This window comes from Populus alba, chromosome 1 (assembly GCF_005239225.2).
Source record: "Populus alba chromosome 1, ASM523922v2, whole genome shotgun sequence".
Taxonomy (NCBI): Eukaryota; Viridiplantae; Streptophyta; class Magnoliopsida; order Malpighiales; family Salicaceae; genus Populus; species Populus alba.
The window spans coordinates 54,050,766-54,076,406 of NC_133284.1; the positions used below are offsets into that span (position 1 = coordinate 54,050,766).

The 25,641-nt window shown below is 33.0% G+C and overlaps 4 protein-coding genes and 1 pseudogene across 6 annotated transcripts; 3 read left to right on the top strand and 2 right to left on the bottom strand.

Moving 5' to 3' along the window:
* The first annotated feature begins 2,513 nt into the window (after positions 1–2,513).
* LOC118035901 (heat shock protein 90-2) lies at positions 2,514–5,548 on the top strand. The gene is made up of 3 exons (XM_035041574.2): positions 2,514–2,765; positions 3,312–3,453; positions 3,534–5,548. The coding sequence occupies exons 1-3, from the start codon at positions 2,643–2,645 to the stop codon at positions 5,366–5,368; spliced, it is 2,100 nt and encodes a 699-aa protein (XP_034897465.1). The 5' UTR covers positions 2,514–2,642; the 3' UTR covers positions 5,369–5,548.
* A 129-nt stretch (positions 5,549–5,677) lies between these two features.
* On the bottom strand, positions 5,678–7,832 carry LOC118035913 (uncharacterized; annotated as a pseudogene).
* On the bottom strand, positions 7,672–11,381 carry LOC118035903 (pentatricopeptide repeat-containing protein At4g33990). 3 transcript variants are annotated; one of them, XM_035041576.2, is made up of 3 exons: positions 11,314–11,381; positions 11,149–11,222; positions 7,672–10,623 (listed from the first exon to the last, which is right to left on the bottom strand). In XM_035041576.2, the coding sequence occupies exons 2-3, from the start codon at positions 11,160–11,162 to the stop codon at positions 8,166–8,168; spliced, it is 2,472 nt and encodes an 823-aa protein (XP_034897467.1). In that variant the 5' UTR covers positions 11,163–11,222; positions 11,314–11,381; the 3' UTR covers positions 7,672–8,165. The 3 variants fall into 3 exon arrangements, with proteins under 3 accessions (XP_034897467.1, XP_034897469.1, XP_034897468.1); XM_035041578.2 differs by having other exon boundaries at positions 11,149–11,194; positions 11,314–11,375; XM_035041577.2 differs by having other exon boundaries at positions 11,149–11,203; positions 11,314–11,358.
* A 9,400-nt stretch (positions 11,382–20,781) lies between these two features.
* LOC118035906 (probable carboxylesterase 8) lies at positions 20,782–21,929 on the top strand. Its single transcript, XM_035041580.2, has one exon. It carries the CDS (start codon positions 20,919–20,921, stop codon positions 21,681–21,683), a length of 765 nt encoding a protein of 254 aa, XP_034897471.1. The 5' UTR covers positions 20,782–20,918; the 3' UTR covers positions 21,684–21,929.
* A 2,277-nt stretch (positions 21,930–24,206) lies between these two features.
* LOC118035905 (probable carboxylesterase 8) lies at positions 24,207–25,578 on the top strand. Its single transcript, XM_035041579.2, has one exon. It carries the CDS (start codon positions 24,355–24,357, stop codon positions 25,330–25,332), a length of 978 nt encoding a protein of 325 aa, XP_034897470.1. The 5' UTR covers positions 24,207–24,354; the 3' UTR covers positions 25,333–25,578.
* The last annotated feature ends 63 nt before the right edge of the window (positions 25,579–25,641 follow it).

The window sequence follows — 25,641 nt, forward strand, 5'->3', positions numbered from 1 at the left end:
AGTTGGAAGCAAGACTACAATAGTGTTTGACTATATTTTAACCTGTGTTTCGTTAAATTTGCATGGTTAAATTACTATCATGCCCTTGTAGACAGTAATTATCAACTTACAACAAGGAGCATTTTCATCTTGTATGAGTTAGTTACACGATAAAATTATCACACTGTCCTTTAGGCTTTAACTAGACCACAAGTTATGTGTGTTGTTAACTTATATTTTTACGGGACAGTATTATTTTTTTAACTTATTTATTAATGTAGCTTATTTTAAAAAATTATATTGCCAATTTAATTAAAGTTTAACTTGAATTTCTCTTACTTATTGACACAAAATCTAGGTGTGTCTGTGTGAACTTTTTGTTTTTAGATGGGGTTTGAAAGTATGATTATAATTATTTTTTAAAGTGTTTTTTATTTAAAAAATATTAAAATAATATTTTTTAAAATTATTTTTAATATTAACATATCAAAATATATGAAAATATTAAAAGCATTAATTTGAAGTAAATAAAAAAATAAAATAAATTTAAATTTTTTAAACATATTTTTAAAACACAAAATAAATATGCTGTCATTAATCAAGCAATGGGTGCAATAGACCAAATCCGTAGTTTAAATACTACCTCTTGCATTTCCATCTCATGCTTGTGGGCGACGTTAACGAGTGTGTTAGTAATTTTTTATTTTTCGGGGTAAAATATGGAGCAGAGAAACAAGGAAATTAACCAAAACAACTATAGGGCACAAGCTTTCCAATTACAGTTTTAAGACCCAGCCCAGTTCAAGACGGGGGTTTCGGGTTTTGACTGAATTAGTCAGGTTAAATTTTTTTTTAAAAAAATCAAAATGACGTCATTTTAGTAAAAAAAAAAAAAAAAATTAAAAGTCAACGAGTTTGCGGTCAGGTCTTATCGGGTCACATCCAGTTTTTTTTTTTCTTTATTTTTTTTTTCAATCCGACTCGATTCTAATCCCAGATCAGCCAGGTCCTGGCGCAACCCACCGGGATGGGCTAAATTTCAAAACTATACTCCCAATCTAAACATGATATAATTTTTACCCGATAATTCCCATATCTCTCAAATCAATTTATCATGATCAAGCTGAGAATTTGGACTCCGAATTAGTATTAAAATCCCATGAAAAAACTTCCAAATGAGGAAAAGAATAAAAATCTTACGTGGCTAGACTTCTAGAAACAACTAGATAAAAAGCGAGACTCACCATGAAGGCATGAACAAGCAACGAATATGCTTGATGATGTTTGGAACGAGCCCCACTATATTTGAACTTTTCGAAGGCAGGTAGGAGTCGATAATAGTCTGCATTATATTTTTTTATTTATCATGTTCTCAAACCAATTGGTTCAATCAAATTACAAAAAATTTCTTATTTATTTAAAAATATAACCACTTCATTTTTCTTGTCAGAAAAAAAAATTAGTATGGCTCACAACTTACAAGGGCCATCAATCTACTATGTGTAATATATATATATATTATAAAATATATTATTTATGAACTTTGGTTCATAATTGAGTAGTAATAAGAAGTTGATTCATGTACGATAACATCGAAGTATAAATATTATTTATTGTAATTTTTTTTAGTAACAAAGGTATTTAAATTAATTTGTATATATCTTAATTAATTTTATGGGTCTTAAAATTAACAAATATATAAGTCTTTAGCAGCCTTAAAGTTTGTGAAACTCGAACTAGTAATCTTTAAAAAATAAACTTAAAGTTTGACCGGTTAGATTATACTTTTTAAAATTATTTCTATATGCATCAAAGTGATGTTTAAGTGTGTGTGAAAAAATAACACATACATATACACATACTTAAAATTAATTCTAGATTATTGATATAACATTATGTTCATGCTCCCAGCATCTCTCAAATCAATATATTATGACCAAGCTAAGAATTTGTACTCCTAATTATTATCAAAATCCCATGTAAAAACATCCTAATTAATCCAAATTAGGAAAAGAAAATGCCAAAATCCTGTGTTGTTAATTAGACTTCTTGAAACAATGACCGCGAAACCCAATCAAAACCCAAAAAGCAATACCAGCCATCTACTACAAACCAACTCATGATTTTTTTTATTACTGGGAAATAAAAAGAAGAAATTTTTTTAAATTTCACTCCATGTAAAAGAGTGCATTTCACTTCCATCCTTATTTTTAAACAGCTAGTGAAATCCAACTTTTTTTTTTAAATATCTCTTTCGTCTTTCTCTTATCTTTCGTTATAAAAGCTCCTAATACAAATAACCCAATCTCTTAAAATCGAGGAATATAATCTTGAAAATAGTGAGAATTGAAGAAGATGATGGATGTAAACGCTACAATTAATAAGGAAAAGGTATCTAAGAAAATCAAGGGTGCAAATCGAATTTCCCAAAACTATAGTAACCAAAGCGCACTTTTAATTTCCCCCTGGCTATTATAATAAAGAGATATCTAAAAATAAGAAAAAGAGGATCAGGGGTGGGGGCAAGCAATAGAAGGATCTAGAAACCCTAGCAATATATAAACACTCCTTAACCCCTACGCTAGCAGCCTCACTCTCTTGATCCCCAGTCCCTTTCTCTCTTATTTGCTCTCTGAAATAATTTAGGGTTCTTATTAAGAGCGATGGCGGATGTGGAGACGTTTGCTTTCCAAGCCGAGATCAACCAGCTCTTGAGCTTGATCATCAATACTTTCTACAGCAACAAGGAGATCTTTCTCCGTGAACTTATCAGCAATGCCTCTGATGTACGTTATAACTTCCCTCTCTCTGTATCCTTTGTTAACTACGCTGTCTTTTTTTTGTCAAGATTAAGATTCTCTTTTTGTTTGTTGTTGATGATTCTGATTTTCTTTTACGGCTCAAGAGATTTTATATATTGTAGATGATTTTGTTTGCTTGTTGTTGATGATTCTGATTTTTTTAGGGTTTAAGAGATTCTAGCATGTTGTTGATGATTGATTAGTTAATGATGTTATGTGTTTTATGTACTCTTGAATTTTGTTTGTGTGAATTCGGGTGGTTTGTTGGGCTACAATCGTGGGTTATTGTAGATGCTGGAAAGAAGGGATTGATGTGGTAGTGGGAATGTGTTTTAATTGGTATTAGGTTTTGTTGGTGTGTGATGGCTTGTTTGACATGTTGTGATTTTGGAGGTGGTTAATTAAGTTGATAAATAGTGGTTTTATTAAAGTAGTTTATAGTCTTGAGCTTTGGAAACTTGTTTGGTTGTAGATCAGGATTGATTGTGATGGGTTTTTGATTGATTGGATTATATGGTGCTTTGATTTCAGGCATTGGACAAAATTAGGTTTGAGAGCTTGACAGACAAGAGCAAGCTCGATTCCCAGCCTGAGCTTTTCATCCACATTATTCCTGACAAGACCAGCAACACGTTGACCATCATTGATAGTGGTGTCGGCATGACCAAGGCTGGTGAGTGGTTTTTCCCATAAAATTGTTTGTTTCGTGTTATCGATTGCTTGCTTTGCTAATGCTGATTTTGCTGTTCACAGATTTGGTTAACAATCTTGGTACCATTGCCCGGTCTGGAACCAAAGAGTTCATGGAGGCATTAGCTGCTGGAGCTGATGTGAGCATGATTGGACAATTTGGTGTTGGTTTCTACTCAGCATATTTGGTTGCAGAGAAGGTGATTGTGACCTCAAAGCACAATGATGATGAGCAGTATGTGTGGGAGTCTCAAGCTGGTGGGTCATTCACTGTCACCAGAGACAACTCTGGGGAGCCCCTTGGCAGGGGTACAAAGATCGTTCTCTATCTCAAGGAGGACCAGCTTGAGTATCTTGAGGAGCGCCGCCTCAAGGATTTGGTCAAGAAGCACTCTGAGTTCATCAGCTACCCAATCTCCCTCTGGATTGAGAAGACTACTGAGAAGGAGATTTCTGATGATGAGGATGAAGAAGAAAAGAAGGATGAGGAAGGAAAGGTAGAGGATGTCGATGAAGAGAAGGAGAAGGAAGAGAAGAAAAAGAAGAAGATCAAGGAGGTGTCCCATGAGTGGTCTTTGGTGAACAAGCAGAAACCCATCTGGATGAGGAAGCCTGATGAGATTACCAAGGAGGAGTATGCTGCTTTCTACAAGAGCCTTACCAATGACTGGGAGGAGCACTTGGCTGTCAAGCACTTTTCAGTTGAGGGACAGCTTGAGTTCAAGGCCATCCTCTTTGTTCCCAAGAGGGCTCCTTTTGATCTCTTTGACACAAAGAAGAAGCCCAACAATATCAAGCTCTATGTCCGTCGTGTATTCATCATGGACAACTGTGAGGATTTGATTCCCGAGTACCTTAGCTTTGTCAAGGGTATTGTGGATTCAGAGGATCTTCCTCTCAACATCTCCAGAGAAATGCTGCAGCAAAACAAGATCCTCAAAGTCATCCGCAAGAACTTGGTGAAGAAATGCCTTGAGCTCTTCTTTGAGATTGCTGAAAACAAGGAAGATTACAACAAGTTTTACGAGGCCTTCTCTAAGAACCTCAAGCTTGGCATCCATGAGGATTCCCAGAACAAGTCAAAGCTTGCTGAGTTGCTCAGATATCACTCTACTAAGAGTGGAGACGAGCTGACTAGCTTGAAAGACTACGTGACAAGGATGAAGGAGGGCCAGAGTGACATTTACTACATCACTGGTGAGAGCAAGAAGGCTGTTGAGAACTCTCCGTTCCTTGAGAAGTTGAAGAAGAAGGGCTATGAAGTTCTCTACATGGTTGACGCCATTGATGAGTATGCAGTGGGCCAGCTCAAGGAATTTGAGGGCAAGAAGCTTGTCTCTGCAACCAAGGAGGGCTTGAAGCTTGAAGAGACTGAAGATGAGAAGCAAAAGCAGGAAGAATTGAAGCAAAAGTTTGAGGGTCTGTGCAAGGTTATCAAGGATGTGCTGGGAGACAAGGTTGAGAAGGTTGTGGTGTCTGACCGCGTCGTTGATTCTCCTTGCTGTTTGGTGACCGGTGAGTATGGCTGGACTGCCAACATGGAGAGAATCATGAGGGCTCAAGCCTTGAGGGACAGCAGCATGGCTGGGTACATGTCGAGCAAGAAGACCATGGAGATCAACCCCGAGAACCCCATCATGGAGGAGCTCAGGAAAAGAGCTGATGCTGATAAGAACGACAAGTCTGTGAAGGACCTTGTTCTCCTCCTCTTTGAGACTGCACTTCTGACCTCTGGTTTCAGTCTAGATGAACCCAACACCTTTGGCAACAGAATTCACAGGATGCTGAAGCTGGGCTTGAGCATTGACGAGGATGCTGTTGAAGCCGATGCTGAAATGCCCCCATTGGAAGAAGCCGATGCCGACGCAGAGGGCAGCAAGATGGAGGAAGTCGATTAAGAGGCGGCATTTTAAAGTTTCTCTCGATAGTTTTATTCTTAATGTTTGTGGTACTCTCTAGTTATATTTTTCTCCCTGCCTCCACTCCAGGGGGTTTTGGATAATTTTGGGAGCTTTGCTTTGAAACTATGTTTTTCGGCATTTTATTAAAAGTTTTTTACGCAGTGAGGTTCTAAAGAATTAGCTTGGATTATGACATGCATCGCTGAGTTTGTGTTTGATGGACCCAAGTGAGTCGTTAACTCGGATAAGAAGTCTCAGTTTTGTTATTAAATTGATTTGATTTAGGACTAACGTGATGATCAAAACTCAAGACACCACCATGTGCTTTTCAAAACAGATCCACTTAACAAGTATTCGTCCCCTCGTAAAAATTACAGCGAGAGAAATATAAAATTTGAAGTGCCTCGAATATATATTTAATTCCGAATGCTCTTTATCTCCTAAGAAACCTAGAAAAGCAAGAAAGCCGAATAAGAAAAATCCACCTGACCAGTTTCCTCCACCCCCACCACGGCCGAGGTGGGAGTCCAGGCCCTCCACCATCGAGATGTGATGTCGTGGTTGGTTCTGGAGTTTAATTAACCAGTTCGGGTCATCTCACTAAGCAATTTGGCGATTCAGTTCAATATGCAAGGGGCTATTGCCTCGTACAGGAGCCATGGTAACTGTAGGCGTCTCTTTGAGAACAGTTTGCGTTTGCCCTGAAGCAGAGCATCTTGCATTCTGCAGGATTAAGCAGGCAACTTTCAAATTCCATATTCAGCCCGTGTTTGTTTGTTAAAAAGTAACAAGTAGTTTTTTTTGTGAAAAATACTTTCATTAAAAAAATAAATTTTTTAAAATTGAATTATTTTCTGATATTTGATAATATTATATAAAATAAATTATAAAATATTTTTTAATATTTGATTATGTTATAGAAAATGAGTTGAAAAATAAACTTATTGATGTTTTTTTTTTAATTTATTAAAACAATGAGGAATAAATCTTACAAATTAAAAAGTTGAATAAGAATGAAATTGAAAAAAAAAATCTAATTTGATAAATTATCTCAAATAAAATAAATAAAATCTAATAGATAAAAAGGTTGAAAAATAATGAAATTAAAGAAAATTATAATTTTATAAATTATTTCAAATAAAATAAATAACATTCAAAAGAATGAGGACTAAATCAGATAGATAAAAAATTTTAATTAAAAAATGATAAGAGAAGCAAATAATAAAAATAAAAATGAGGATAAAAGTTAATATAAAAATCAAATTAAATCAAATTTCGAGGGATGAAATTGAAGAAAAAAAAAGATTTAAAACAAATATATAGCAATCAAAAGTTTAAAGATCAAATTTGATATAATCAGCAAATAACATGACATTTTTAAAATTTTCACAACTTCTAAAAAAATGTTTTTTGCCCAAAATAAAAGAAAAATATTTTTATGAAAATCAAACCAAATTTTTCTTTGATTGGAAAATATTTTTCGTTGATCAATTTTTTTAATGACAATCAAACATAAAAAAAATTCAGAAAATAGTTTTCAGAAAATCACTTACATCAAACTCCTCTATTCCTGAGCATTTTAGTAACAAAAAAACCTTACAGAAATGAATGTTCAGCATCTCTGCGCATGTAATGCATATGATTTGTATTGGCATGGTTTCTCTAACATCTACATTTGCACTTGTTTATTACAATACCAGATCATGCATTCTTCTAAACCAATAACCTAAAAAAACTTGAAAATGAACATGTCAACCGAGTCTTTCTTTGCCAAGTCTTTTGCATGGTTACCTTGCAATATCCTTTCTCCTCGTGCAAACTTGCACATCTCAAACAAACTAAGGCAACAAGAAATTCAGACAGCCATACTCATATATCCCAAGTTCCAATGGCAAGTTTTAACTTTCCAACCTAGGGCAGCAACAAAATTACAGGCTTCTTGCTTTAAAAAGCTATTATAGGGCCATTTCCTGCTTGCTTAATTTGGCCCTTGCATTGATCCCCTGTCTTCACTGCATGCAAAATATTACAAATCGCCCATAACCAATCTAATAACCTGATAAATTAGCCCGAATTTTCCATCATCATGATCATGATCATGTACAAGGGCAGAAGCTGCTTGCAAAAAGGAGAACTGTTAGGACTCTTGGGGGATAAACTTGATCCAAAACATTTATGAGAATCATCAGGGATCTTGGAGGACATAATTGATGCATTGCAAGGGAACATCAACAAACCAAAGTTAAGCATTACATATTGATCCTTCTGAAAAGGATGGCCAAACCGAAACTAGGGGCGGAGGAGGAATGGGGATCCATAACCATTACATATTGTTGATTCATGCTGTGTGTTTAAGCTCACAATTCAACAAATAACTCAGTACTGTACAGCGCTCAGTAGCTAAGCATCGTTCTCAGATATATATATTTACTGTATTGTACTTCTCAACACGGGACACCATTTTTTGGCCACTTTGGCTGGACATGGATGTGATGGTTAATGGGGCTGGTTCCATGGATGCAGAAGAGAAATAGGGTATGACGTAATGCACTCTCAACGTTCCAAATAGACATAATTAAATAAAACTTATGGAGGAGTTGAAGGCAGTTTGAACTACTGACCATGGTCTTCTTTAATCAAGGAAAAAGGTGTATGATCTCATAACTAAATAAAACTTCTGCACACAGTATTTGATTTTCATCAATACAGCAGAGCTTAACGAAATTTTCCTTGGCACCAGGGAACATATATATTCATCAAGGTTCTTTTAACAAATATTCAATCATGATTCATGTTACCAATAGTCCCCACAAGAGCAAGTTCCTCCCTTGAAGTGATGGAACCGGCTGGAATCCCTCACAATAATTTCCCTCTCAGTAATTATAGATAAAAATTTTGTTACAGTGTGGCAATCACCACAGACCCTCAAGTTCTTGAAGATCCGAATAGGAGTTTTAGGAGAGGTGCTAATAATTCCATAAGCAATAGCCAGCCTCTCACTATGGCCCATGAGGATGTGCTCCTTCTCATCCTCTTCAACATCTTGCAACACAAAGCAAAAATCTGGAACATAACCAATGGTCTTTATTTTTGAAGTCAAATCCCTCAACTCCCTGTATATCTCCTCACATTTTGGATGAGTTTGGTTGCCGGTGTAGAAGACGTCGACCTTGTTGTTCAATATGATTGAGCTCCATCCAGGATTCTTCCTCAATCCCCTATCTCTAGCTAGTGATCTCACATCATCCACCCCTTCCCATTTCCCAACGTTTGCATAAATATTTGATAGCAAAACATAGTAGCCAACGTTCTCTGAATCAACTTCAAACAAACGTTCAGAAGCATGTTTACCCAGCTCAATGTTTCCATGTATTCTGCAAGCATTGAGAAGGGCACCCCATGCAGAAGCATCAGGCTGAATTGGCATATTTTTTATAAAATTGAATGCCATTTCCAATTCCCCAGCTCTACCAAATAAATCTACCATGCAACCATAGTGCTTCAAACTAGGCGTAATTCTGTACTCTTCCTCCATCATGTTAAAGCACCACTGAGCATCACTGACCAAACCTGAATGACTACAAGCTGACAATAACGATACAAATGTTATATGATCTGGCTTCACTCTCTCAGCTCTCATCTCTCTAAAAAGCTCAAGAGCTTTCTCACCATCCCCGTGAACTCCATAGCATGATATCATAGCATTCCAAGGGACTGAATTTTTTCTAGGTACTTGATAGAATAATGATATTGCATCATCTAATTTTCCACATTTACCGTACATGTCGATGAGGCATGTGCCAACAAAGACATCTGAGTAGAGACAATTTTTAATAACTTGTCCATGAATTCTCATTCCTTGCTGCAAGGCTCCCACATGGGAATAGGCTGGTAGAATGCTTACCCATGTCCCTTGATTTGGGATTATCTCTTCGTGTTCTCCCATCAAAAGATATACTTCAATTGCCTCACTCGCAAGGCCATTTTGAGCATAACCAGTGATCAAAGTATTCCAAGAAACCACATCTTTAATGAGGAGTCCTCCAAAAACTGCACGCGCAGAATCTAAATTGCCAATTTTGGCATACATATCCACAACCGCATTCCCAATGATAATATATTCCATGAACCAACCTTTCCTCATGACAAATCCATGAACAGACCTGCTATTTTGATGATCATTTAGTTGAGCAACAATGGAAGCTAAACTGACTAGAGTCAACAAATCAGGTTGAACTCTAGCTTCTTGCATCTTATGAAAGAACAAATGAGCAGAAACTGGATTGTTGTTTTGCTCATATGCAGCAATTATCGAGTTCCATGATACAATATCTCTTACCACCATCTGACCAAAAACTTTCTGCGCATGCCCCAAGCTACCAAATTTGGCATACATGTTAATCAAAGCATTAGACACAAACAGTTCAAATTCCAATCCATGCTTTATAACATACAAATGAATTAACTTGCCACTTAAAATATCACCCACCTGTGCACAAACAGGAAGAACACTGGCAACAGTAATAGCATCCATTTTTACCCCTTCCAATCTCATCTCATCTGCAATATCCAATGCCTCTGCAGCATTCCCATTCTGACAATAACCAGAAATCATTGCATTCCATGAACCTCTATCACGAGCTGGCATATCATCAAACAATTTTCTTGCATCCCCCACAAGCCCAAATCGTGAATACATATGTACCAGGGAAGCAGCTACAAACACATCCCATTCAAAACCCAACTTTAAAACCAAGCAATGTATCTTTTTCCCATCTAGCAGATCTCCACAAGCTTTAACCACAGGAGGAAAAGTGTAAAAATCAGGTCGAAGACCAGAGGTTGAAAAGAACTGGTTGAAACAACCCAAGGCTTCACGGAAACGACCATGGCTAACATAAGCAAATGCCATAGAATTCCAGGTATAAACATCTTTATTTGGTAGGTGGTGAAAAGTCCACCAAGCTAACGAAACATCACCATGCTGAGAATACAAATTTACAATCTTTGAGGAAAGGAAGTTGTCTTTAAATCTCCCTGACACCAAAACAAGTGTATGAGCACATTTAACCTGCTGCAACTTTGTGCAGGATTTGAATAGAGCATTGAAATCAATCCCTTTCCTCTCATTTTCAAGATCATCTGATGTAACTTGCAAGTAATCTGTGACGGTTGCTGTATGTAATGTTCTATGGGATTGAAAGAATGAGAAAAGTTTGGAAAGATGCCTTCTTTTGCAGTTTGGCACCAATCTGAGACACCAAAAGATGCAAGAAATAAGTATTTCATTAAAATCTCACATGATCAACCACCCACCAAATCATTAACAAATTTTGCTCACAACCATAACAGATGACAAGAAACTAACAGCACAATAAAAGAGACCCTTTAAGAGATAGACCTTCGAGAAATTAAAATGATAATAATCACCACCCACTAGGCCATTAACAAATGCTTAACCATCCAGAACCAGAAGAAATCAATTGTAGAAATCCTTTAATGAGACCCATTAAAGGAAATCCTTCAGATCACAAGAAACTAATAGCCCAATTTAACAAGACTCTTTAAAGGACAAAGATCAATTTTGACATAGAAAGTTTAATTTTTCTGCTTTAAAGTACCAATCTTTGCTGGTGTTTTGGGTTATTTGGTTTGTGGGTATTTAACAGTATCAAGCACAAATTCATAAACCACTTAAGAAAAGCACCCTCACAATCACACACGAATTTTTGGCTATAGACAAAGAAGGAAGTCTCATTGCTTTATGTTTTGCTTACCTTGAGCCCTTCATGAGCTTCTTTCATTTCATTCTGTATTCCCTTCCTGATAGCACTAAAGCCATTAAGAATTACTAGACACGCAAGGGGGAGAGCTTTTATCACTAAATTACAAAACAGAAATCAAAATCATAACTTTTTGTCACAAAAAGAAGAATTACTCACCTTGAATGAGGGGGCTTAGTGCAGGGGTTTTTGGTTTTCTTCGTGGGTTTAAGATTGTATTGTACAAGCAAAGAGATCGACATGTCGTTTTGGTAAATGCGTAAGTGAACGAAAGAGGAGTTAGGGAGTCCTTTTTTCAATCAGGGATCCTTTATTTAATTACGTGGCGGATGTTTAGACGTTGATTTGGATATAATTGAGAGGTGGGAATTTTTTTATAGGAAAATTAAGATTATAAAGTTGGTGGAGAGAGGGCTGCTTGTTTTAAAAATGTGTTTAATTTAAAATATATATATATATATATATATATTTGATTTTTGAAGTGTTTTTTAATAATTTTAATTTATTGATATTAAAAATAAAAAATATTTTAATATATTTTTAAATAAAAATATTTTTTTAAAAATTCCTTCAATCACAATGGCATGTGATGTTTGGATGATATAAAAAAGGGAAGAGGTACTACTTGTGATCTTTTTACGCTTGGCTGCAGAAAAAAATAATCCTCTTAATTTGTAAGAAAAGAACCCTTTTTAGTGCACGTAATATCTATTTACTTTAAGTTGATTTTGTTTTTTTTATCATTAAATTAATTTTTTTTTAAGAATTAAAATTCTCTCATAAAAGAACATGCTTTCAAAAAATAAGATAGAATTAAAGAGAGAAGCTAAAACATGTGGGATAACTAGGGTATATATTCTTTTGTTTACTGTGGATTGTAATAATAAAAAATGATGATTTTGCCCTTGAAAAAACTCTTAGATTATTGTTTTTTAGGGGTAAAATAGTATTTTTCTTTAATTCATTTATCATTTGAGAATTGTTCAATGATATCTTTGTCTTTTCATCATGCTTTTACATAGTAAAATGACTTTGCTACCTTAAAAAAAAAAAACATTAGCTATAGTCAAGGGTCTTTTTAGACATTTTACTTTTTTTTTTATGTACAATAAAATTATATATTTTATATTGGGGTTAAAAAATCACGCCATTGACACATTGCTATTGATATCTTTTCATATCGTTTTTTTTTTTTTTGTAATTGTTGGTTTGGTCAACTGTAATAATGTAATTTAATATTTAATTATTATTGTTTTAAATTGAAAGCATTGTTGGCACGTGAAAGGCGCCGCACATTGTGGGCGACACCTTCCAGCAATATGCTTCGGTTGTGTTTTTTATTTATTTATTTTTATTGTGTCTCCGTGATGGGTAGCACATGTCTTTTGGAAATGGTCGGTTATCATTAATAATCTTTTTTTTTTTTTTCATTTCTCTATCCTACCCTCAAAACCTCTCATTGTTGTTGGTGTTTCATAATCTATAATTTTAGTTTTAATTTTGATCCTTTTCTCTTTTTTTTTAAAAGTTTTATTTATTTTCCATTTAATCTTTCAATTATAATATATATATATATAATTTTCAATTCAGTCCTTCTATTTTTTATTTCATATTCTTTTCCTTGGTCCTTTTATCAAAGTTTTTATAGTTTTTAATTTTATCCTTTAAATCAAGTTTACAATTTTTGTTTCCAATAATGATAATATTAATTTTAGTTTGGTCATTTTTCTTTTGATTTCTTTATTTGTTTCCTTTGTCTTTTTGTTAAAAAATTTATAGTTTTTAATTTCATTTTTCAAATTAAATTTGTAGTTTTTTGTTACAACAATACTAATAATGGTAATTATAGTAGTTGTCATAATAATAGTAATAGTAATAGTAATAGTAATAGTAATAGTAATAATAATGATATTAACAATATTACAAGTACTACTACTAATAATGATAATAACGTTAATTATAGTGATAATAATAATAGTTTGTTATAATAATAATAATAATAATAATAATAATAGTGATAGTGATAATAATTGTAGTATTAATGATATATTTTATGATAATAATAGTGGCAATAATAGTAATAATAAAATGATAATAATAATACTGGTAATAATAATATATAGTAATAGTATGTTATAATAATAGTAATAGTTATTGTCATAACCCATTTTTTGACCATTTTATTTTTTTTATTATTTTATTTATTGAAAAGGATAAAAACAATTGATGAAAAAAATAATAATGATGATGAAAAAACAAGTAAAATGAAATAAATGAAGAATGAATTAAATTTTGGGTTAAGGGCAATATGATTGGAAGTTTGAGGTTTAATTAAACTTTGGAATTAATCTAATTAAGCTAGAAATTAATTTATTTAATCCAATTAAGGGTTTTATTGGAGAATTGATAAATTTTTAGACTTAATTAAGCTTGAAAATAATTTAATTCATCCAATCAAGGATTTAATTGGAGAATTAATAAGTTTTGAGACTTAATTAAGCTTGGAATTAATTTAATTAATCCAATTAAGGGTTTAATTGGAGAATTGATAAGTTTTGAGACTTAATTGGACTTGGATTTAATTAAATTAATGAGATCAGGGACTTAATTGAAGAAATATTAATATTTGGGGTCCAAGTTGCGAAATTAAAATCCAAGAATTCAATTGAAAATGGCACGCAAATGCAGGGGGCCAATTACAGTTTGAACTAGGGGCTTAATTACAAACCTTTTAAAAATGCAAGGGCCAAAACGAAAATAATCATTAAACTTCAAAACGGTGCCGTCTGTGGATACGCTGTTCATCTTCTTCAAACGGACGCCCGCCTCTGCCATTACACCTGCAATCAATGGTTGGAAGAAACGGATTGTTCTCTGGCTATAAAAGCCAGAGAATGAAGGTCACAAGAGAGGGGGGAGAGGTTGAAAAAAACCAGTAGACTTGGGGAAAGAAAAAGGGACGAACGTAAAAAAACAAAGAAACAGAGGAGGAGAGACAGGAAGAGCAGAAAAGAGGGAAACGAAAAGAAGAAAAAGAAGAGAGACGGGAAAAAAGAACAGGAGGAGGGGAATACAAAAAAAGAAGGGGAAACACAGGGCATAAAAACAGAACAAAAGGGATTATACAAAGGAGAAAAAGAACAGAAACTGTACAGAGGGGGGCAAGTTTTCTGCCCCTGTTTCTTCTCACAGAAACAGAGGCGTTCGTGCCTCACGATCGTGAGGCACGAACTCGTGAAGAAAGGCCATTCTCTGGCTTTATAAGCCAGAGAAGGCCACAGAGAAGGAAGAAGAACTGAGGAGAAACACGAAAAAGAAGAGGACAGAGCCAGTGGACGAGAAGAACAACACAGACGGACGCAGACGAGCGAGGAAGACGACGAGCAGGGGAACAAACCGAAACAAAAAAGAAGAAGAAGACAACCGAACAAGGAAAGCTAAAACAAAGGAGTAGACAGAAAGCAGTCACAGAGAAGAGTAACGCTGGTCAGTTGTCGTCCCCGTCTTCAAGTGCAGCAACAGGTAAGTTGCATTGCCCCTCCCTGCATTTTAATTGCATGTTGCTGTAACAGGCGTGCGTGAGCGGTTCACGCACGCCTGCGGGTAAAAAAAAACAGAAAATGGCCAGCCGGGTCAAGCCTGTGACCCGGCTAGGCCTGCTGGGTCCAGCCCAGTCCATTTGGGCTGAGCTGGGCCCAGTCCATTTGGGCTGAGCTGGGCCCAGTCCCCCAAAAAAGAAAAAAATAGAAAAATAAAAAAAACAGAAAAATAAAAAATAAAAAAGATAAAAAATGTGTATGCATGAATAAAAATAATGTAAATTTTATTGGTTCATTCACTGACGCCAGAGTCGGAAATAAAATACCGGTTTAAATTTATATTATTTTTATTCGTTGTATTTTTATTTTATTTAGCTAGAAAAATAAAAAATATGTGCAAGCGTAAAAATAAATTTTTATTTATTTATTTATTCACTGGTGCTAGAGTAGGGAATAAAAAACATTAATCTAATTTTTTTTTCGTAGCTACGAATTTTTACCAACGCTAGAGTTGGAATTATTCGAGCTCGAATATTCACTGGCGCCAGAGTCAAGAATATTATAAACAAATCATCACAGCATAAATTAATAAATATTTAGCAATTTAAGACAAAACCAGCAATGCAGTCTGCCTCAGGCAGAACATTTAAGGGGTGATAATATCTTCTCTTTTACGTAACCAATCCCGAGCCATAGAATCTCTGTTGACCACTTAGGGTTCCTAGTGACCATAATACTAGGTGGTGACTCCTCAAACAAGACATTTTTCCCTAAAAGAACCGGATGCCAGAAATCTGTTCTTTTTTTTTTTTTTCCATAATTCAAGAGAATTATTTTTAGGGCTGCCGCGATGTCGGGTGCGACAATTATAACAGTAATAATAGCGATAATAATAAAAATAATGGTAACAAGTCTAGTTGGTGTTAAACAATGCGAGAAAAATGCAGTAAGAAGAAAATTTTAGATCAAGATTTAGGTTTTCAAAAGTTTCCAGAGGAAGAACAATTGTGCTTGATATATTAATGTGTAATCAATGCAGGCTAAATCAAGAGAAGAAGTGGAATATGACACTTTTTTATTTAAAAAAAATTGTTACATTATCTTACTTGTTTTTAATTAATTTTTTTTCCAATTATTAAAATTTAAGAATCTAAAATATTTTCCTTTTTAATTAAATTCTAAATTCTAAATTACTTATTACTATATCTTTAATTTTAAAACAAAAGTGCTTATCATTTGATGGTTTCTTTCTTGGGTGATTATATCAATGACTTTTCATAAAATTATTATATTATTACTATGTAGTTAATTAATTGGTTACACATGATATTAATTTTATTCTAACTAGATTTAAAAACTTTACTTTTTTGAAACTATTTTTTATTTAATTATATTAATAAAAGCTAAAAAGCGTGCGGGTTTCACTGTAGCTCTATATACATATTATTATGGATTGCTATAGTGAAATTACCTATTACCCTTGAGTAGATAAAATTTAAGCCTTTGAGCTGAGGGTTTTTGTAGTCTTTTTCTATGGCTTAGTGGTTATTAAAAGATTATTTGGGTGTATTCGTCTTTTCAATTTTTTTTAATATGGTAAAAAATACTTTTTTTATCCCTAAAGTCAATAAGATTTAGAATTGTTGACAAAGGTTTTTCTTAACTTTTCACAAGTTTTGTAACGGTGAAAATACTTCTCTGCTTCCAAGACCAAAAATATATTAGGTTACTGGACAAGGGTGTTTCAGGTTTTTTCACTTTCCATGTACAATGAAAGAACGTTTGTAACTTTAGAAAAGATAAAAGATAAAAAATAAGCTTTGCTTTTAGGGATATTTTGATATTTTCATATGAGTATTTTGTATAATTAAGAGGGTCATGAGAGATGGTTTAGTATTTTCATGTTTTGTTTTTAATTAAAAAGCTACTGGTGCGAGTTCTATACACCTTAGCAAGTGAGTGGTATCTACGCCATTCAGGTGGCGCATATACACTATTTGGTGGTCAAATCTAGTTATTTGCCATCTTCTTGGATGCTTAGCCATGTCCTCTTTCACATGGGGTGACGTGTATAGGATTATAGTGGTTGAATTGCTACTGGTGATTGATTTTTTTTTTCTCTCTTGATAGCTAAAGTGCACAATTGTCCTTCTTGTTTGTTGTTTTTCAATTTCAATCTTCATTCTTTGATTTTCTTATTTCATCATTATTCCTTTTATAGAAGTTTTTTTTTCAATTTTGTCCTTCAATTATAATTTATCATGTGTTTTGTTTTTCATTTCAGCCCTCATTCTTTTAATTTCTTATTTTATTTTATTTCTTTTATAGTTTCAGTCCTTCTAAATCTATTTCTATTTTTGGTTGGTGTTTTAGAATCCATCCCCTTAGATTTGATTTTTTATTTTAGTCATTTTCTCTTTTGTTAGAGTTTTATTTGCTTATAATTTAGTTCTTTTATTCTAATTTGTGTATATGATGTTTTTCAATACGATCATTATACTTCTGATTTCTTAGTTTTTGTTCCTTTGTCTTTTTTGTCAGAGTTTTTATAGTTTTTAATTTTATCATTCAAATCAAATTTATAATTTTTTTCAATGGTAATAATATTTATTTTAGTTTGATATTTTTTTTCATTTGATTTTTTATTTGTTTCATTTACCCTTTTGTCAGAGTTTTTATGGTTTATGATTTTTGTTATTTCAGCAGCAGCAGCAACAACACCACCACCACCACCACCACCACCACCACCACCAACAACAATAATAGTGATAATAGTAGTAGTAATAATAATAATAATATTTTATTATAATTACTATAGTGGTTATGATATCAATAATTATGGTGATGATAAATAATAATAACAATAATTGTGATAATTATATTAATAATAATAAAAATATTGATCTCTCTTTGGTAGTTACAGTAATATTAATGGTAATGATAATAGTAATGATAATGATAATAGTATTAGTAATAGTAATAGTAATAATAATAATAATGATTGTGATTGTGATGATGATAATAATAATAATAATTGTGCTTATAACAACAACAACAATAATGATGATGACAATGATAAAAATAAAAATAATGGTAATATTAGTTATAGTGGTGGTGATAATAATTGTAAACAATAGTATAAACAACTATAATAATAGCGATGATAACAACAACTATAATAATGATAATAATAGTGGTCATAATAATAATAATAATATTATTATTATTATTATTATTACTACTACTTATTAATAATAATAGTAATGATGATAGTTGTAATGTAATGATAATGATAATATTAGTAATGAGAATAATAACGATGAGAATAATAATTATTAAAATAATAATGATGATAATTTATCATTCGATACTAGATTACTGAGAATTATGTTTCACTGGTTTTCTATGTATGATATTTTTTGACCTCATATCCTGGATTGCTGAGAATAATAATTCTCTTTTATTTTTTACCTTAAGTTTTTATTTTTATTGTTTAACATTATTTTTTTAAAATAAAAAAGTCATCAAAGTTTCCTTTAAACCTATTAAATAAACCAATTCATATCAAGTTAGCTCTTAAAGATTTATCGTCTTACTTGAGTTTATAAACATTGCAAAAAAACCTTTTGTGCTCTTAATAATTGTTTTTTTAATGTTTTTAAAAACATGTTCAGCCCTCGGTGGATTGCAAACAAATGAACTAGTGATAACAAAAAATAGTGTTCATGTTAAATCAACTTATTAAAATTTGAAAATAAGTTTTTATAATAGGTTGTACAAAAAAAACACCTGTTGATATGATAAAAAATATTTATATTATCTTATTTAAGAACAAAATAAGAATTAAGTGAAATTCAATAAAATAATATTTTAAAAATATTCTTAATATATATATATATATATATATATATATATATATATATATATATATATATATTATATATATATAGTTTAAATGGTAAAAGGCATAATATAGAAACCATAAAATGACGAATTCACATAATCTGAACAATTCATGCATCAACAATAGTCTAAGTATTGGATCTGATCCATATATTGGCCTGGATATGATTCAAATTTAAAATCTTATCTTGTTGGCAAATTTTATCTAAACACATAACTATTTAGAATGTAACATAAATCCATGAATAAATATTTATCTTAAGTTAAGTTTGAAATCTTATATTGTGAAAGTCTCTTTTTCCCTCCTTAATATTTACCTTATATGTTGGGTATGTTATTATAATTTATAGATTATATGATATAGAAATAAAAGGTATGTAATCTACTAAGATATACCTTTCCATTATTAGTCCCATAACCTTGTCTATATAACATTACAATGGGAGAGCATATCCTTATTCACAGCATAAAAAAGAAAGAAAAGTAATTGGCATTTACATATCTCTAAGGTATTTTCATAGCAAAGAAAGAGAGATGGAGAAGTCTTCATTCAAGCTAACTTTCTTGCTCTTTGCACTCTTAATCATCGCTTCTTGTTAGTCTCTCTCCCTCCCTCCCTCCCTCTCCCCCACTCTCTCTCTCATAATTAATTCTAATATTCACACACAAACAAATATTATTCTATATCTTTCATTAAAAAAATAAAATATTAATGTGCACTTGTGTTTGTCAGGTTCACATGTAGGAGAAGCAAGAAGCACCGTGATTACATTGCGTTGCAATACAAATGCAGACTGTGCAGGCCAAGGATGTTGGTGTATAGGCAAGAAATGCTTGTGTAAGACTTGTATTTGTCAGAACCATAAGTGTGCTTGTACACCTCAATCCTCCTTAAGCGATGCCATCATCAAAGCTCAAGTAGAAAAACCGGGACATTGATTAAAAGGACCTCTATTAATTTATGATGGTGCTATAAGCAAATAAATTGTCATGAATAATGTTTTTATTTTAAAAAAAATAATAATATGGTTGTTAAGAGGATTTAAAGAGAAATAGTAAAAATGTTATCTCTTTAATAATAATCTATAATATTTACTAATGAGGTGGTATATATTTGTGTGTGGCCGCATAGTTTTGCATGTTATTTAGTAATTTCATATGGAAATAATTATTGAATAAAAAAATTCATTGGCAATTTTATAATGATTGCTAATAAAATTTCTTCTGGGATTTTAAAAGAAATTAAAACCCAACAATGACTTTTCTTAGCTCATTTTCATCTTCCTCTATAAACAAACAATAGCTGGCAACCCTTCCCCCTCCATACAACGAAATCCAATACCCCCAATCTTGACAAGTCAAGCCACCACAATCTGCCTTATGTTTTTATGATTTTATTTTTTATCAAGCTTCACTCCACCAAGTAAACAAACTGACTTATTTATATTTTAAATTAATTTATTGATATTTGTTGTAATATTTATAATTTGTTTGTATATTTAAATGTTTTATTTGTTTTATAATGATAAGTTTCTTATATTAATATATGATTTGTATTTTAAAATTTGTTTAAGAAAAGAAATTCGTTTAAAGTTCTAATGAACGGAGTGTTATTATCAATTAGAAAAAGAAAATGACAATATCATTCACCTATTATTTTAATAAGAGATGAGACTTTTGCATGGACGTAAATACTAAAAAAAACCCACTTGGAGATATTATCCAACATTTTCAGCCTTGGAGGCTGGAAGTTTTGTCTGTAAAGTAGTGACCAAAACACTCCATCAAGGCAGATCCACTCGTCATTTATCTCCTAGCCAAAAATAGTCTTTCTGGGGACCATTTATCAGCCAACAAATCAATGTTTCTCCATCATCTTTTTGTCTTGAATGACTTTTTGTAATGATGATGTGTAAACAATTTCAATTAGTTTAAAAATAAAATTTATATGTTAGATAATTATTTAATTTTTTAGTTGTATGAAGGTACGGAAAAATTATCAGGAACTCACATGAAATCGTAGAAAAATCTTCAAAGAAATATTGTTATAGGTTAAAAATAAGCTCGACACACTGCTTGTATACATGCATCCATGTGGAAAATATTGAGGCGCTCGATATCGCTACACAGCAGCAAGGGTACTGAAGTTTTTGTAGCCATTAAAGTATTTGAGTTTATCAACATATAATTTTGAGATATTAATACAAGTTTGACTGTTTTGGCAACATTGACTACCATCCATACACTTACCTTCCTTCTATTAATTCCTCCTCTTGCATACTGTTCTTCATCTCCCTTAGAATTTACTACCTTATCTCAACCATGTTAGCTTCCTCTGTCAAGTTAACAAATCTCGGCGGTTATGTGGAGAATCCAGATGGCTCACTCATTAGAAACAACGCATTTCCTGACGTACCACCAACAGAACAAATAACTCCAGGTTCCAAAGAACTTTCGCTCTCGAAAGACATCCCTCTAAACCCCAACAACAAAACATTTCTTCGTTTATTTCGCCCTCTAAATCCCCCTCAAAACACCAAACTCCCTCTCATTATTTACTTTCATGGAGGTGGCTTTGTTCTTTACAGCGCTGCAACTCTTGTTTTCCATCAAACATGCAGTGACATGGCTTCTCACTTCCCCGCTCTCGTCCTGTCTGTTGACTATCGTCTAGCCCCTGAACATCGCCTTCCCGCTGCATATGAAGATGCTATGGAGTCTATCAAGTGGGTCCAAAAACAAGTTTTGGACATCAACGGCCCTTCTTGTGAACCTTGGTTTAAAGAATACCTTGATTTTTCAAGGTGTTTCTTGATGGGCATGAGTGCTGGTGGCAATATCGCTTACCATGCAAACTTGCTTGCCTTGAATATTGATATCGAACCCTTGAAAATCATTGGTTTGATATTGAATGTCCCCTATTTTTCTGCTGTCACCAGGACTGAATCAGAGAAGAGGTTGATCAATGATCCGGTTTTCCCATTGGCTATGAGTGAGGATGGCTTCCATGGTGTGGAGATTTTTGATCCTGCAAAAGCCAAGGCTTTGTATGACTATGTTAAAGAATTTGTTTACACAACTGTTTAATGATCATAGTGTTGGCTACATCAACCGGAAGTAAGGTGTCTGGTTTGATCAGTACTGTTTGTCTTGATTATAAGTCGCTTGATCACACGTGAACCCTTCCGGTCTCAAGCATGTTGAAGTACTTCGGTGCATGAAAATAATATATGGAGTTGCCAGATTATAATATAAATTCAAGCTTTGTAATGGAGTTGCCTTTTCTTGTAATAAATTTTGTGTGGAAAAGCATTAATAATATTATCATTGAAAATAATATAAATTCCATCTTTAAATTTAAAGTTTTTTCCTTTCCAAAATCACCCCAAAGCTAGCCCAACAATTCTTAGAATTCCAGTCGCTAACAGACTCAAAGAGACCATTTGATTTTATGTGTTCCTACTGGTCCAGTGATGACTAATTTACTATCAACCATAAAAGAGACAGGGAAGAAGAAAAGAAGAGACAAAAGTAGCAAGGATTTTATATTATTATCTGCATAATCAAGAAAACCTATTGGCTATATTTTATAGCCCACTAAACTTGGAAAGTTAAACGAAAAGCATTGACGTTACAATGGGAGAGCCTATCCTTTATTCATTGCATAAAAAATAAAACAAGTAATTGACATTTACATATCTCTAAGGTATTTTCATAGCAAAGAAATAGAGATGGAGAAGTCTTCATTCAAGCTAACTTTCTTGCTCTTTGCACTTTTAATCATTGTTTCTTGTTATTCTCTCTCTCTCTCTCTCTCTCTCTCTCTCTCATATTTCATTCTAATATTCACACACAAACGAATATTATTCTATACCTTTCATTAAAAAAAATAAAATATTATGCACTTGTGTTTGTAAGGTTCACATGTAGGAGAAGCAAGAAGCACCGTGATTACATTGCGTTGCAATAAAAATGCAGACTGTGCAGGCCAAGGATGTTGGTGTATAGGCAAGAAATGTTTGTGTAATACTTGTTTTTGTCAGAACCATAAGTGTGCTTGTAAGCTTCAATCCTCTTTAAGTGATGCCATCATCGGAGCTCAAGTAAAAAAACTGGGACATTGATTAAAAGGTCCTCTATTTATGCCGGTGCCATAAGCAAATAAATTGTCATGAATAATGTTTTTATTTTTTAAAAATAATTTCATATGGAAACAATGATTGAATAAAAAAAATTCATTGGCAATTTTATTGTGATTGCTAATAAAATTTCATATATGATTTTAAAAGCAATTAAAACCCAACAATGACTCTTCTTAGCTCATTTTCATCTTCCTCTATAAACAGACAATAGCCGGCAACCCTCCCCCTTCGGATTTGTATTTTAAATTTTTTTTCCAAGATTCCATTTGTTTTTTAGATTTTAAAAGTGTTTTGTAAAAAAAAATAAATTTTTTTATTTTAAATTAATATTTTTGATGTTTTTAGATGGTATTGATATGTTGATATCAAAAATAATTTTTTAAAATTATAAAAAAAATAATATTTTAATATATTTCTAAACAAAAAATCTTTAAAAAACAACAAAATATTATATTCCTCAACACCCTCTTAATTTCTGCGTTTTGTTTGACCACTTATAAGAAATCCTATGGTTAGTTAAAATAGTTTTTAACTTTTATACTGAGCTCTGTACATGATGATATAATCGAATTTTAACTATGTAGAAGCTAAAATAATTAACCCGTTTAATTTATTCATGAACAGCTAAAATCCCATGAACTTTCGCATTATTGCATGCTAAATGCCAAATCAGTAATTGTTCGTTAGCAAAGCATTCCACAAGTACTTTTCCATTCGAATTGGTATCAACAAGAATCAAATTTATATGAATTTGCAGCTCTCACGACTCATCATATGGAATTATATGGAACCTCACCATCACCGGTTAATTAGGGTATTTGATATCAAGACGCTAAGGCAAAGCTACAACAAGAAGTCTTCTAGGTCCTCCCTAGCTCCACGGCGTGCAGCCATCCATGATCACCAAACAGTCCACCATGCAAGTGTTTCCGGTAATCAACAACAACAGTGTTTCTGGTTTTTTATAACTAGTATTATTATGCTATTATTAAATATACATTATTGTGAAAAAAAAATCTAATTCTTTTTTAAATATGTATGTTTAATAGAAATACATATTAAAATAAAAATAAAAAATTATATTTTATTTTAACTTGTCCATTAGCAACCAAACTTGATGTAAAGAGAGTTATCTTGTCTTGCACACCACTACCACACATAATTTTGATTTTGTCTTTTATTTTATTTTAACTTCATTGTTTTCATCTATAATTTAATTGTATTAATGTGTGATTTGTATTTTTAAAATTTATTTAAAAAGAGAAAATCGTTTAAACTTCTAATGAATGGAGTGTTATTATCGATTAGAAAATGACAATATCATTCACCTATTATTTTATCAACAGATAATTAAATTTTTAGAGTTTATCAACAGATAATTTTGAGATATTAATACAAGTTTGACTGTTGTGGCGTCGCGGAATTTTTCAAAGATAAATGCAAAGAAATAAAAGATAACTCTCATAGACACCAGCATCTTCAACAAAGGTTCCTGCTCCGTGGTTCCATAAATATTTCAACATTGACTACCAATCCATTCACTTCCCTTCCTTCTATTAATTCCTCCTCTTGTATACTGTTCTTCATCTCCCTTAGATTACTACCTTGTCTCCACCATGTTAGCTTCCTCTGTCAAGTTAACAGATCTCTGCAATTTTGTGGAGAATCCAGATGGCTCACTCACTAGAAACAGCCCATTTCCTGACGTACCACCAACAGAACAAATAACTCCAGGTTCCAAAGAACTTTCGCTCTCGAAAGACATCGCTCTAAACCCCAACAACAAAACATTTCTTCGTTTATTTCGCCCTCTAAATCCCCCTCAAAACACCAAACTCCCTCTCATTATTTACTATCATGGAGGTGGCTTTGTTCTTTACAGTGCTGCAAATCTTGCTTTCCATCAGACATGCAGTGACATGGCTTCTCACTTCCCCGCTCTCGTCCTGTCTGTTGACTATCGTCTTGCCCCTGAACATCGCCTTCCCGCTGCATATGAAGATGCTATGGAGTCTATCAAGTGGGTCCAAAAACAAGTTTTGGACATCAACGGCCCTTCTTGTGAACCTTGGTTTAAAGAATACCTTGACTTTTCAAGGTGTTTCTTGATGGGCATGAGTGCTGGTGGCAATATCGCTTACCATGCAACCTTGCTTGCCTTGAATATTGATGTCGAACCCTTGAAAATCATTGGTTTGATATTGAATGTCCCCTATTTTTCTGCTGTCACCAGGACTGAATCAGAGAAGAGGTTGATCGATGATCCGGTTTTGCCATTGGCTACTAGTGATAAGATGTGGGCTCTGTCTTTGCCTGAAGATACCGATCGTGATCATGAGTATTGCAATCCCATTGTTGGCGGGTCTCTTGAAAAGAACAAAATCGAACGGCTGCCAAGGTGTTTCTTTAGAGGATACGGTGGGGATATACTTGTTGACAAGCAAAAGGAATTGGTGAAGATGTTAGAGTCGCGTGGACTGGACGTGGTTGCAAGGTTTGATGAGGATGGCTTCCATGGTGTGGAGCTTTTTGATCCTGCAAAAGCCAAGGCTTTGTATGACTATGTTAAAGAATTTGTTTACACAACTGTTTAATGATCATAGTGTTGGCTACATCAACCGGAAGTAAGATGTCTGGTTTGATCAGTACTGTTTGTCTTGATTATAAGTCGCTTGATCGCACGTGAACCCTTCCGGTCTCAAGCATGTTGAAGTACTTCGGTGCATGGGAATAATATATGGAGTTGCCAGATTATAATATAAATTCAAGCTTTGTAATGGAGTTACCTTTTCTTGTAATAAATTTTGTATGGAAAAGCATTAATAATATTATCATTGAAAATAATATAAATTCCATCTTTAAACGTAAAGTTTTTTAATCAAATAGACATTTGATATAATATC